The sequence below is a fragment of the Propithecus coquereli genome, unplaced genomic scaffold (assembly GCF_000956105.1).
Source record: "Propithecus coquereli isolate 6110/MARCELLA unplaced genomic scaffold, Pcoq_1.0 Scaffold208, whole genome shotgun sequence".
NCBI lineage: Eukaryota > Metazoa > Chordata > Mammalia > Primates > Indriidae > Propithecus > Propithecus coquereli.
Window position 1 is genome coordinate 928448 of NW_012145856.1, and position 14165 is coordinate 942612.

The following is a 14165-nucleotide window of genomic DNA, read 5'->3' on the forward strand; positions in this document are numbered from 1 at the left end:
TATTTTTAGAGATACATAGATTTAACAATGATTTCTGTGAATAAACTGAAATCAAGTGAATACACTGATTTCCAAGGATTATACTATAGCAATATTTTCACAGGTATGCAGTGATGACCTGTGAAGGCATGCTTAATGCAGCCTTGTCTATAATGGGGGTGCAAGGTTGGGGAGAGAAGAAAAACCACATATGCCATTAACATAGGAATGATTAGCTAAATGATCCATGGCAAATCCCAACAATTGCAATATTGAGGTCAGAGTTGGTGGGGCAATGGCCAAGCAGTTTATGTACTCCTGGGCTTGTCCTTGAGCTATGGCATGCCTGGAGGACTTGACTCTAAATGGCATACGACAGACTTTGAAAACTGAACTAGAGGATAAACCTAGTTCCCAGGCCCCAGATTGGCCATTGGGTGGTACACACACAGGACAAATTTGAATCACTGTAATGGCTTTAGAAGCAAAGCTGACCTTGAAACTATAACCCAGAGAAGACTGGTTAGAATCTGTGATCTGAACCCAATCAGACTGACTGCCTGCTAAAACAAAAATATCAACACTCTCCACAGAATTTAAATAAAACCCAGAGTACTATAACATAATATTCAAAATGTCCAGGATACACTGCAAAATTATTTGGCATACAAAGAACCAAGAAAATCTCAACTCCAACAGGAAAGATGATGAACAGACACCAATGCCAAGATGACAGATGTCGGAATCATTAAAGACTTCAGAGCAATTATTGGAATCCTAGCACTCCGGGAGGCTGAGGTGGGAGGACTGCTTGAGCTCAGGAGTTCAAGACAAGCCTGAGCAAGAGTGAGACCCCATCTCTACTAAAAATAGAAAAAATTAGCCGGGCGTGTTGGCGTGCCGATAGTTCCAGCTACTCGGAAGGCTGAGGCAGGAGGATCACTGGAGCCCAGGAGTTTGGGGTTACAGTGGGAAATTAACAAAAGATCTCACATTTGTGTCATCAGAATAACAGAGGAAAAGAGAAAGTGTGTGGTATAGAAAAAAAATATTTGAAGAGTATTTCTTGAGTTTGACAAAAGACATAAACCTAAGATTTAGCAAATTCCAAAATGAATAACCTCAAAACAAATCCATCCTACCCAGACACCTCACAATCAAACTGCTAAAAACAAATAATAAAGAAAAAATCTTGCCCCGGCCAGAAAAAAGTGATTTGTTACTTATAGGGGAGCCATGATTTGAAAGCAGATTTCTCAACAAAAACCATGGAGGTCGAAAGAAGTGGCATGACATTTTTCAAGTATTGAAAGAAAAGAACTGTTATCCTAGAATTCTACATTCACTGAAAACATCCTTCAGGAATGAAGATGAAATGAAGACATTTTCAGATGGAAGAAAACTAAATTTGCTGTCTGCAGACTTGCTCTAAAAGAATTGCTAAAATAAGTCCTTCAGAAAGAAGAAAACAGTATCAGAAGGAAACCTGAAACATCAAGCGTGAAGGAAGAACACATCTACATCGTGGTCTGAAAGCCTTCCCTGCCCACTTCCACCCTCTTTATCTTTCACAGGCATTATTCCCTAATAAATGTCTTGCACTTTTTTTAAAAATAAACTTAATTAGACAAGATCATTTACATTTAACTAAAATTGCAATCCTAGTCAACCACTGCTTAAATACAGTTCAACCAATATGGGATTATTTGATAGGACATCCAAGAACAGGTACTAAGTAACTTGCAATAGCAACTGCAAATAGCCTGTTATTTATAATCACAATGCATGCGTGCTCCTCTCCAAAATTAAACACATCTTTCTTCCTTAGAAAGAGCTATCTACCTTATTTTTAGATATCAAGCCAATAGCCTAAAACTGAATACACAAAGATTTGAATCACTTAGACAAAACACAAAACAAAAAACCAAGACTACTGTCACTCTTAATGTTTATTCATTTTCTTTTTATAGACCTTTTTTTTTTTTTTGGGCCAAGTACTTAACCTGAAGAATGGAAACATGGAACGGAAACAATACAAAGTATGTAGATGCTGACGCAATAGCACCCATAAACATACCGAATAGACTGTTCCCTAGCACAGAAGAACTACAGTTGTTTATATAAGGTCTTGTGTTTCATCTCTGCTTATCAGATTCTGCCTATTGAGAGTTAACTTTATCAGTTCATCAATATTTTTAGGTAAGTTATTATATCTTTATGCTATGACCACTAGAACACCGGAAGTGAAATTAGATCACTAGAAGTAGGGCTACTTTGTGTTCTTCTGGACTACAGCAGAGGCCCAGGGGGTGTTTGATGTTATCCTCTCCCATATTCTACTCCCCAAAGGGCCATTCAAATTAATAAAAAGAGTGGGTCTCTGAAGATGATAGAATTTATTACAAACTCGGGAATCTGCCTATAACTCTCTAAATATCTAACTGGACACAAAGAATCACTAGACTAATTAAGAAAGGTCTCTCCCTAATTTATCAAATTCATTAAATCCAAATACAACTTTCAGGTTTCTACTTTTTCATTTAATGATTATTCCCCAATCACATCAACTCTCAACAAATTTATCAGGTATCTATTCCTTAGAAAAAGAAAACAAAACAACTTTGGAAGACATACCGGTCAACTCAAAGCACAGAACATGTTAAAACAGACAATTTTATTTGGCAGCATATATAAAGTCAGAATTTTAATAGCTACCACCAAGATAGTATCTGCTCAGATCAAACAAAAGAATTCCTTGAATTCTTTCCTTAACATACATACCAAAAATAAATGTTATCACCTAGAAAATTTTAAGAGACTGATATTGAAACAATTTCCTCTGGGTTTGTAATACAAAGTTTTACAATGATGTCCTCTGCATAACTTTATTTCCTTAAGGCTTACTATGGTATTATCCATTACACAGGTAAGAAAAATCGAACATCTTTACATTTAAAATGTCTCTATATTCAAGTTCTATAACTTATTTACTATGCTTGCAAAATAAGCACGAATGAGCAATGCATTAGATGATTTCCTGAAATTTTCTGAGCTTCCTAACCATTCTGATTTTCCAGTTTAAACCACTGAGGTAGATAAGAAAACTTCTTTAACAGCTTATTTTCTGGTCACATGTATTAAAAATTAAAGCTAACATTATAAAAAGAGGTTGAAGGAATGTAATATAGTATCAAACTCCTTTTGTTGTAACTGCTGGTTCTTTCTCACTGTTGCATCAGAGCTGGACTCAGTCCCAGCTTCCGTTGCTAGGTGACCAAACTCATTTGCATGGCTGCCCAGAAAATCAGCAGCATAGCAAACCAGCCAAGAGGCGGCTAATGAAAAGAAATACCTGTCTATTATTAGCACTTCTGTTTTACTATACTTTTTCCTTTCATACTTTTAAAGCAAAGAAAAGCCCTGGCATGATGTTCTTAACTGGGAAGAAAGGATCCAAACAAGAACTAAAAACAAAAAAAGCACACATTCAAGGGTGTGTCTGCCTGGAGAGGATGTTATGGCTTGGAAAAAGAAATCCAGGACACTCTAAATCTGGAAGCTGAGGCAGAGAAGTAAATAACTTTAATAGAACATCATTATGAAACTGTGAAATCTAAACAGACCACCCTGCCTCTCTGGCCACATATCATGAACATTCTTACAGATCAGTCAGACTTTAAAATACACAGTAAAATTCAGTATTTGTTTTAATTCCTAAGTGACATTTCTCTAATAGTGTTAATACATTTTTTAAAATTCCTCCATCTACTTTGAAGAAAAACTGGTATATGAACCTAACAACGTGCTATGGCTGCACCTACCAGGAATCAATTTTCCTTGGAAGCATCCAGTTAATCTGGTTAAGCAGTAAGAAGTAGACTACAAAGGATACCTGACAGAATAAGAAGACCTGGATTCTGGTTCCCCTCAGACTGGGAGAAGGTATCACTTCACATACAACCCACGAAAGACTGATATTCAAAAGAGTTTGAAACAAACACCTAGCAGTAAGAAAGACACAACCTAACAGAAAAAATGGACAGAAGAAGAGGAGCATGAAATTCACAAAAGGCGGAAATCCTAATGTTAATCATGAAAAGATGTTCAAGATGATCAAAGAAAGGCAAAATCAGTAAAATTAAAGACTATTTCACACCAATCTATTTAATTTAAAAAATTTTAACATCTGATAATACCAAGTATAGATGAGAAATGAGGAAACAGCAACTGTTTTACATGTTTGATAGGACTAGAAATTGGTATAAACCCTTTAGGGAAAAATTTGGCAATATTTAGTAAAGCTAATGATGAGGCACATGTTCTATGATGAATTAATCCATATTTAGGCATGTACCAGACAGCAGTGCTTTATAAACTATGGGTTAGGAAATAAATTTAGCAGTGTGTCATAATCAGCATTTTGTAGATGCATTTTTAGATACAGATGCTACCTTTTTAGACATTACATATTCTCCTCTGTATGGTAATCATATTTCTACTTTGGTTTTCAAAGGTAAGAGAAAGGTAGATTCACACTGATAAATTCTCACTGTGTAAACAAAGGGAGTACTGTGCCAAATCACTCTGCAGGCTTTTAAGATCCTTAAAATGCTCAGTAATCTAACCATCTGTCACATTTGCATCCCTACCCCTCACTATTATTTTACATACCTTTCTGGGGCTATTTTATAATTCTTCCAAATATGATATATATCTCTCTTTTTTTTTTTTTTTTTTTTGAGACAGAGTCTCACTCTGTTGCCCTGGCTAGAGTGAGTGCGGTGGCGTCAGCCTAGCTCACAGCAACCTCAAACTCCTGGGCTCAAGCGATTCTCCTGCCTCAGCCTCCCGGTAGCTGGGACTACAGGCATGTGCCACCATGCCCGGCTCATTTTTTTTCCTATATATTTTTAGTTGTCCAATTAATTTCTTTCTAATTTTAGTAGAGACGGGGTCTCGCTCTTGCTCAGGCTAGTTTCGAACTCCTGAGCTCAAACAATCCACCCGCCTCGGCCTCCCAGAGAGCTAGGATTACAGGCGTGAGCCACCGCGACCGCGACCGGCCTGATATGTATCTCTTACCATTCTAAATGCAAAGGAGAAAAATTCATACATACAGTGGGTACCCTCAGGCACTAGGGATTAATTATCTAAAGGAACTCCAGTTGAGAAAGTTTCCTTAAAGTCTTAAAATCTGGGTTTTAATCCCAGCTCTTTCATTTGCTTTCTAGCTCTGTGACTGTAGGCAGGTTCTTAATCTAAATCTCAGTTTTCCTATCTGTATTGGGGACAATAATCCCTACCTTAGAAAGTGTTGGTGAGGATTAAGTTAAATAACATACACGAAAATCTCTACCAGTATTCATCCAACAGTAAACCCTCCATACACAGTAGCTGAATCTGAGAGCCAGGCCTTGCCATTAAACCTTCTGATTCTGTATTTAAAAGAATCTTCAAAAGCATATTAATGAGGTATTAATAACAAATTCATTACTTTAAAATCACCTAACTACAATTATAGACTGGATTATTTGAGACAGCCCAATGGGTATAACATCCTTTTGTCCTTCTCAACAGAGCCTGACTTGGATGCTAGACCAAGCATGACATGTCATCTTCTAGCCTCAGGCAAAAGCAGTCTGGACCACCTCCAGGTCAAGTGGGATTTTCTGATCCTGAAACCTAATGAGACCTGATAGCAAAGGTCCAGGCTTTCCTCACCAGTCGGATTATAATTCAAATGATTATCAATATCAACTAAATAACACAGCTTCATTCTGTTTAGAACAGGAGTAATAAGAAAAATACAGGCCTATAGCTTAGAGCTAGTGAATGATGTAATCTGACAGATGGCACAGAAAGCACAACTCAATTCATCTTCTCTTTTGAGAATGATCTTCAGAACCACTACTGTTTCACAGAAGCTAACGCCCAATATGAGTGAAGAGACACAGAAAACATCTCGCTGTTGTATGAGTCCAGATTCTTGGTTCAAACAAACAGAAATCCTTTTTGCCCAAGCAAGTTGGATTTAAAGAAAGGGCTAAGCAAGAGGGTAACTGGGCCTCAAAGATACTCCCCCCACCCCCTTCTCTTGGCACCTGAACTTTGTCTCCCACAACATATCAGATTCTTTCAGGGGCTACCAATTACTACCATGTTCACATATACCCAGCCCTTCTCCTTCCTTAAGAGCTCCAATGAGAAAGATCCTAGGAAAGGACATCGGGATACCCACCCTGCAGCAAACACCTACGGCCGAGCTTGGTTGGGTCAAGTGGGTCAGGCCCATCCTCACACCAAGCACTGTGGCCAAAGTGGACAGTGTATTAAGAATATGGCAGCTCCTATTCAAACCACATAATTTTAAAAGCACCATCTTCCATCCTGACCACAAAGATATGAGATATGTTATTAAATGCCTTGTAAAAGTTTAGATATACTGTCTACTACATTTTCTTGGATTATTCTCTAGTAATTCAGGGAGCAGGGGGCAGGAGGCGACTCTGATGTTTTATCTTGTTCATAGGGAACACATTCCTGATTTTTTTATCACCATTTTCTTCTTATAAACTTGTCGACTATTTCTTTTTGCTAATTCTAAAAGTTCTACCCAAAACATATATCAAAAATTCAATATTTCAGAACTCAACTTAATTTTTTCATCTTAATCAGAGCGAATTTTCTAGTCTTTTTAATTTCCTTTTTACCTTAACACTAACGTTGCTCTACTATATAAGTATTCATTACATAACAGAATTTTAGAGCTAGCATATATCTAATTCAATCACTTTAAGCTACTGTTTAAAGCTAAACACAAGACCTTATCACTGTTATTGTTTTCTCCTGTTATGCCTCAGTCATACATACGTAAAAGGCAGTTCTAGACTGCTCACCCAGAACTGTCTTAAAGTATTCCGTATTTCACTTCTTACGCCATTACTCCACTTACTCTTCAATACAGTCAGCACTTTGCCTCACCAATATAGATACTCCATCTAGTTGTAGAAGATCAGTTTAGAGAATACAGCTTAAAAAATTTTTTCACTATTATTATATTTTCCCCCTGCAACATTACCAGCCCTGAAATGGCCTCACTGATTTTCTAGTTTAGCACAGTGGCTAAGAACAGATTCTTGACTGAAAATTTTTTTCATACCTTGATCTACCACTTCCAACCTATATACCTGGGGTATGTTATTTAATATCTTTGAATCTTAGTTTCTTTCCTCATATGTAAAATGGAAATAATGTACTTGCATTATGGGATATAAATGTATAAAAAGCACTCAGCTCAGTATCTGGAACATGGTCAACACTCAGTAAGTGATAGCTATTATCTCCCTACCACTGACTTACTACTTAGTCTCTTTTCATCCTAGTTAATGAGATCAAGTAAATCTTCAATGGCTTTCATTGCTTACTCCCCTTGGCCCTACTCTCCTACTCGGATCATATCCATATCCCTCGGGCCTTCCTCCATCATTTGCCTTTCCCCAACCTGATCTTTCCCTATTCCCAACAGTGGCAGCCACTCTATCAAGCCAATCCTTAAGAGTCTTTAACATGAGTCAAGTATATTCTCAGTTTCTGTTTTGCCCTGTCCCAGCCCCACAATCACACCTCATTGCTCTGCTGCTCTCAATCTTACCCATTCTCCCAAGTCAAATTTAGGACACCAATTCCACAAACCTTAGATTAATTAAAAACAAAATAATCTTTTCCTTTACTTTATAATATAATTACTTTATAATATAATACTATAATATAATACTTTATAATATAAGCAGTGTCCAGCCTCTGCAAACTTATTTTATGTTGCCTCAGAATTTTTCCGGTTATTTTATGTGTACGAAAAGCACTGTTACATTGCAGACCAAATCAGACTGCAATCCCTCTTTAGTTCTATTTATTTTAACACATATACGTATGCCTAAAAGTCTAAAGCAATAAACATTTGTATTGACTTTTCTTAGGCAGTAAATTTTAAAAAATCAAATAACTTAGTAAAACATGAAATAAAATGCTCTACAGGACAGAATTCTAGATATTCTAAAAATAGGGGAGGAAATTAAGAACACCCCAACACATTATTTCTTTTTACTCACAAAAATTTTTGTCACAGAACCCAACTGATATTATTTATTTTAAATAGTGATCATACTGTGGGCATCTGAAAATAGTCAACACATTAAAGTAGAAATCTTCAACAACTTTTTATGTTCACTATAATTAAAAGCCAGACAATGCCTTGGCTAACACCACTAGAAACTTCTTTTCTGCTTACATTTTCAGAGAAGTGACAATTAGAAAACTTTAAAACACAAGAAATATTAAAACACAAAAGGAAAAAGAAAATTACCATTTAGCATATCAAAAATTTACTAAAGTTTCTCACTCACAATCAGTTTGCCTGCAAAGGAGCCACTGGCTTCTTTGACTGTCCTCATCTTGTGAGGGTGGGAGCTTATGTTCATAAAATGGCGCTCACAGGCTGATGGACAGCATTCCAGTTTATTACTCAGGTCTGTTTGATGTGGCACTTAAAAGCCCTGTACCACAATGGATTCAGCTTTATCCTGTTCGTTCACTACCCATTCATATGAGTCCACCCAGCCTTTACAACAGGCAGCCCAGAGCTTACACAATTTTACCAGGTTCAAATTAAAAGAGTTAGAGGACTTAACAAGTCAATGAACGTGACAACAGCCTGCACAGAATTTCTCATGTATGCAAAAAGCCCATTCACAACAGCTAGGTATTTCTAGTAGGGAAACAGCTTCCTCTTCCACTTGAGGCCAAGTAGATGCCAAAAATATCAGGAAAAAGTACACTGAAAGATGTTAAAGAACTGGGCTAAAAGATCCAGGATTTCCTCTGTGGCTCTGGACTATAATACAACAAATACTTACCAGTATCAACTAAATAATGTAGTTGTATATAATAGATAAGAATCCAGAATCCAGGTCACCTAGAACCTAAACTACTTTTACCATGGGAACATGAAACAATTTTTTGAAAGAAACTACAAAAGATTTACTTGAAAAAGCTCTTATAACTTCCAAGTACATGAAAAAAAGGCCCTCAAAAGAGTAACGAGTAAATTAAAATACATAATCAAGAACATTCACCTCAAAGACATCACCCCACCAAAAGCCAGAATGTTGACTATTCACTATAAATGATATCCATTCTCCCTTGATATCCATTCTCAAAGAAATACTTCAATTTTTGCACCAAGTACATCTAAACGTTTTGCCTCAAAGATAGGTCAAAACATGTGACAACCCTTATGAATATCTGGAAAGACCGGCTGGATCTGGAGGAAGACATGCTCAGCAAGTCACCAATAGCAAAGGGGACTAGAACAAAAGAGGGTTCTGGTAATTATGACAGGACAACAGACATAAACTAGAAGCAGGGACATATATGGTCACCCTACCAGTGGCAGAATGCAAAATTGGGGATATGCCCAACAGCTCAAGATCCTGGTGGTTGGTAACCCACACTCTTGAGGTGTGGCTGTTGAGACCATATCCACTTATTCTGAGAAATCTGGGATCTCTTCCCAGATTCTCTGATTAGCTGCCTTGGAAGCTTTAGCTCTTGTCATTGTCATGGCACCATCTAGTTCTGCTGTCCAGATGCTGATCCTCTGTCATAATTACAGGCAGCCTGGTGGTAAAGCAGATGTCCCCAGGAGCCATCAGAATTCACCAGGATGCTTTGGTCACTGTCAAGCACCAAAATCTGAAGCTTCTTAAACACCACCAGTAGTTACTGTACCCTAAAGAAACTGAGGGTTCCTCAATCACAGTGATTTAAGATCATCTCTAAAGTGCCCCACCACCATTACCTCAGTCCTTAAGCTAATACACACCAACAACCACAGCAGGTACCAACTGAAGATTTCCAATGCCATTGTCCCAAACAGGTCTAATGCCAAACCCATTTCCAAAGCTGTGTTCACTCCCTTGGAGTTGCCTAACAGGCCTTACAACCTCAAAGCTATTTCAGAGAATACTCACTGCCCTCCAGCCTTTGCTGGTGACTACCATCACTGATCCAACAATGTGGCTGGAACCCTGTTGCTGCCAACATCTGACTCTTTTGCTGAGTCAAAGCCCTGACACCACCATGGGAGTGGTGAGAGCTCTCTGAAAGGCCACTAACATTTCTGTAAGCCATGACTTCCAAAACACATGCCCAGAACCCCTGCCATTCACAGTCCTGTTGTAACTACCAGTGAATACCACCGCCTTAGAAGCAAACAATTCTGACTCAGGTAGCCTCAAGCCTAGCTTTTCAATACTAGTTCTCTATAGAATAATTTCTAATAGTTGGGCTTACCCATGAGTTAGATAGAACCACTCTCTGGATTCAGTGAGCTGCTATTATCTATATTACAGCCATCACTCTTGTGCATACAGACTAAGTAACTCCTAAGACTGATTGGGAGATACCTTTGCTACAAAGAGGTCTCCTCAAAAGTTATTCCTATCTTCCCAGAAGTTTACAATATATGAACAGAAATACTCCTGACCAATCACAATCTCTCCAGTGCTTAAAATGGCAACTGCTTATAAGCCAACCACTAAGTCAAAGATCGTTTATTCAAGAAATGTCACAAGAAAAAAATCATCCAACAAAAGTGACTGGCCTCACTGGCTAGCAACCAACCCACTCACTCACTCACACAGAAGACATCACTGAAGAAAAGCAACTAATGTGCCCACAGGAAGAAAAGAGGTAGGATGATGCAGGGGAGACAGATGCAAGGATATTCTAACCATCTTATTAACAGAGACAGAGTCACAGCCAGGGAATTACTTAGGGTTACTCTTACAAACAATCTCCCACATACTGGGTTTAAATTTCTTTGGAACTTTACTCATCATGACCCTAGGAGCTCTAGTCATATAAGAAAATGGATAAACAACAAAGCTATAAAAGGAGAGGGTTTTTTGTTTTGTTTTTATTTTTTTAAATATTAGCAACAGGGAACATTAATAAGACTAGCATAGTAAAACTAGACCTGCAAAAGTTATCAAAAGCAAAGATGAAAGGAATAGCATAAAATAATTTGGGAAAGCCAATGTTACCAAAGTAATGACAGAAGAAAAAGGATGATGTTCAAAATTACAAAACACTTTCTTCAATACCATACCTTATCAATGGCTTTTCCAACACGAGAAACACTGCTGTGGATATCTTTGTGGTCTGAGGCCAATTTTTGAACAGTATCCTTTATTCTTTTACAGCACTGTGTCAAAACAAGTGAAAGTGTCCCTGATAATTCAGCATCTTGGCCTATAAAAAAAAAAGAAAGGTGGTTACTAAAGGAAACCCAAAGATGGCAAGTTTCAAATAGGCCCTCTGGACCATGAAAGATGGAAGAAAAGTGAAGAAAAATCAGTATCTACTTTGAAGCTGACAGTTATATTCACAGGTGTTATTTTTCAAGTGAATACTAAGAAAGATATCTTAATTTTTTATTTTTGGAAATAACATTTTACTTTGAAATAAACCACTTTTATAATTACAAAAATCAGCACAGACTGAAGATAATAGTGTCAAGGCATTATTATTATTTCAAAGAATATGTTTAAGTGAATAAACTCATTTATTCAACCCAGATAAACTGTTCAAGTCATTCTCAAAACATTTTGGTCGTTACAGAATTTCCTAAAGAGAGATGATTTAGTCTAAATGTTTTATACTCTATATAAAGAAGAAAAAACAAACTTCTTTGGATGCCGTCATGTGCAGAAAAGAGTTAATACACGAGGCCAGAGACTGCTATCCTTAGAAAGTCCTGCTTGCAATATTGGCCCATGGCAAGCGTACAGTAACTTGGAGTTCCGGAGAGTTCCCACCATTCCCTAACTGATAAGAATGGCTCATTGTGCCTAAACTGTTTTACAATGTGGTTTATGGTTAACACCTGCTTTCCTACCAGGAATCTAGAATTTGGGTACATGCTAGGCAGAGGGTGCCCGCATGACTAGCCGCCAATAAAAACCCTGGGCACTGAGTTTCTAATGAGCTTCCCTGGTAGACAGCACTTCACACTCGTCACAACCCATTGCCGGAGAAATGAAGTGTGTCCTGTGTGATTCCACTGGGAGAGGACTCTTGGAAGCTACCTGGCCACTCTGGCTTTTTAAGGACCTTTGTGCTGCCCCCAACAAAGGCTTCTGCTCTGCCAGAGTCCAGACACAGTTCAGAGTGGCTGACATCACTTGGGTGGGAGACAGAGGTATCCCAGTGGTTCCCAATTCACGTGCTGTTGAATTGTGGGAGCTGGATGAGAATGAGACACTATCAGGAAGTTTTGCAAGTATGAGCATGATGTCACTGTTTACAGTCAGTGTCCTGAGCTCTGGCACTTAAGCTGTCAGTGGTAGCAAAGACTTCTGCATCAAGGTTTGGGACCTTGCTCAGCAGATGGTACCGAATTCATACTGAGTTTCTGCTGGGCAGGTCATCTTTGTTGCTGCTCTCCTCACAAGGACTCTTGTGTTTTTTTCATTCAGTGAGCACAATAGAATTTTACTCTGGGATACCCGCTGTCCCAAGCTAGCATCACAGATGGGCTGCAATGTCTCTGGCTATTTTCCTACCTCACTGGCTTGACATCCTAAGCAAAGTCAAGTCTTTGTCTTTGGTGATGAGAATGGGACTGCTTCCCTTGGGTACACCAGGAGTGTAAGCTGTGCCCTAAGCTCAGCTGTACACTCCCAGTGTGTCACTGGGCTGGTGTTCTACCTATGGCATTCCCTTCCTGGCCTCTCTCAGTGTAGACTGCTCACTTGCTGCGCTGGACTCAAGCCTTTCCGAGGTGTTTAGAAACCAAGCACACAGAGACTTTATGAGAGCCATTACTTGGTCCCTGCTCAATCACTCACTCCTTACCCCATGGGCTGGGACCATCAGGTCATCCACCATATTGTACCCACAGAACCTCTCCCAGCCCCTGGACCTGAGAGTGTGGCTGAATAGACTGGGTTTAAGACAAAATGCAAATGACCCATGAATATCCACTTCTTTGCCCCTGGCCCCTCACAGCTTATGAGACAACACAGGAGCCTTCTATAGGATGTTTACATACTGGATCTGTGCAGTTAATAGGCACTGTCTCTCAGCCTGGGGGAGGATGGATTTGGGGATCCAGGAAGGAAAATCTTTCTTAAAAATGGGTATGTATAAGTATCTGTGTATGTGTGTAGATCTATAGGTTTTGGTGGTTGGGAGAATAAAAAAAATCCATCCCTAAGCACTGTCCCACCTTCCTCTTCCCCACAAAAAAAGGTGACAGAAGTGTCATATGCATCTCATGTAGCCATGTGTGGGCAGGGCATGGGACGTGGGCATCCCTAGATTCTTGGAAGCAGCTCTTTTGCCACTCATAAACACAGGATCAATTTTATTTTTTATAGCATTTAACTCACTATCATCATGGGAAATGCTCCTGATTATAAAAATCCAGCCCAGCTCACTTTGAGGAATAGGCAAGACACCAGTTTTACACAACTCCTTGTCATTAAACTGAATCAGAAATCCATTTTCTGGCTCAATAAAAAGTTTGGCTGGTGCCTGTGTAATACCCACTCCGTTCCCCCTACTCCCCAATGGCTTTGTGTATATAGGAGAGGAGTGTTGTTCTGTCATAGATGCCATGGAGAAAAGTTTGGGGATGATGAACGACAAAGCATTTCACTTAAGTTAGAAAACTGACACAGACTATTACAAAGATATCTTTGCCACTTTTCCCAACCCCAAACAGCCTGGGGCCTGACTACTTCTGCCTCTGGGCCCCTTTCTCTGGATATAGAAAGTCTGAATGCTGTATTGGTAAACTCCTAAGGTTTTTAAATTCAACATCAGGAAGATAATCAGAAATACTGGCTGGGTTAGCAGGGTGGCTCATGCTGTAATCAATCCCAAAACTTTGGGAGACTGAAGCGGAAGGATCGCTTCAGGCCAGGAGTTCAAGACCAGCCTGGGTAATAAAGGAAGACCCTGTCTTTACAAAAGGTAAAAAAAAAAAAATAAGCCAGGTATGGTGGCATGTGCCTGTAGTCCTAGCTGTTTGGGAGGCTAAGGCAGGAGGATCCCTTGAGCCCAGGAGTTCAAGGTTACAGTGAGCTATTATTATGGTGCCACTATACTCCAGCAAGACCCTG

The 14165-nt window shown here is 38.9% G+C and overlaps 1 protein-coding gene across 4 annotated transcripts in view; it reads right to left on the reverse strand.

Moving 5' to 3' along the window:
- Window positions 1–14165, reverse strand: part of RMND5A (required for meiotic nuclear division 5 homolog A (S. cerevisiae)) — a 66127-nt gene that overhangs the window by 28390 nt on the left and 23572 nt on the right. For all 4 annotated transcript variants that reach the window (XM_012644248.1, XM_012644245.1, XM_012644243.1 and 1 more), the window contains one exon: window positions 11147–11289. In XM_012644248.1, coding sequence (XP_012499702.1) covers window positions 11147–11289 — 143 coding nt within the window. The remainder of the gene's footprint in view (window positions 1–11146; window positions 11290–14165) is intronic.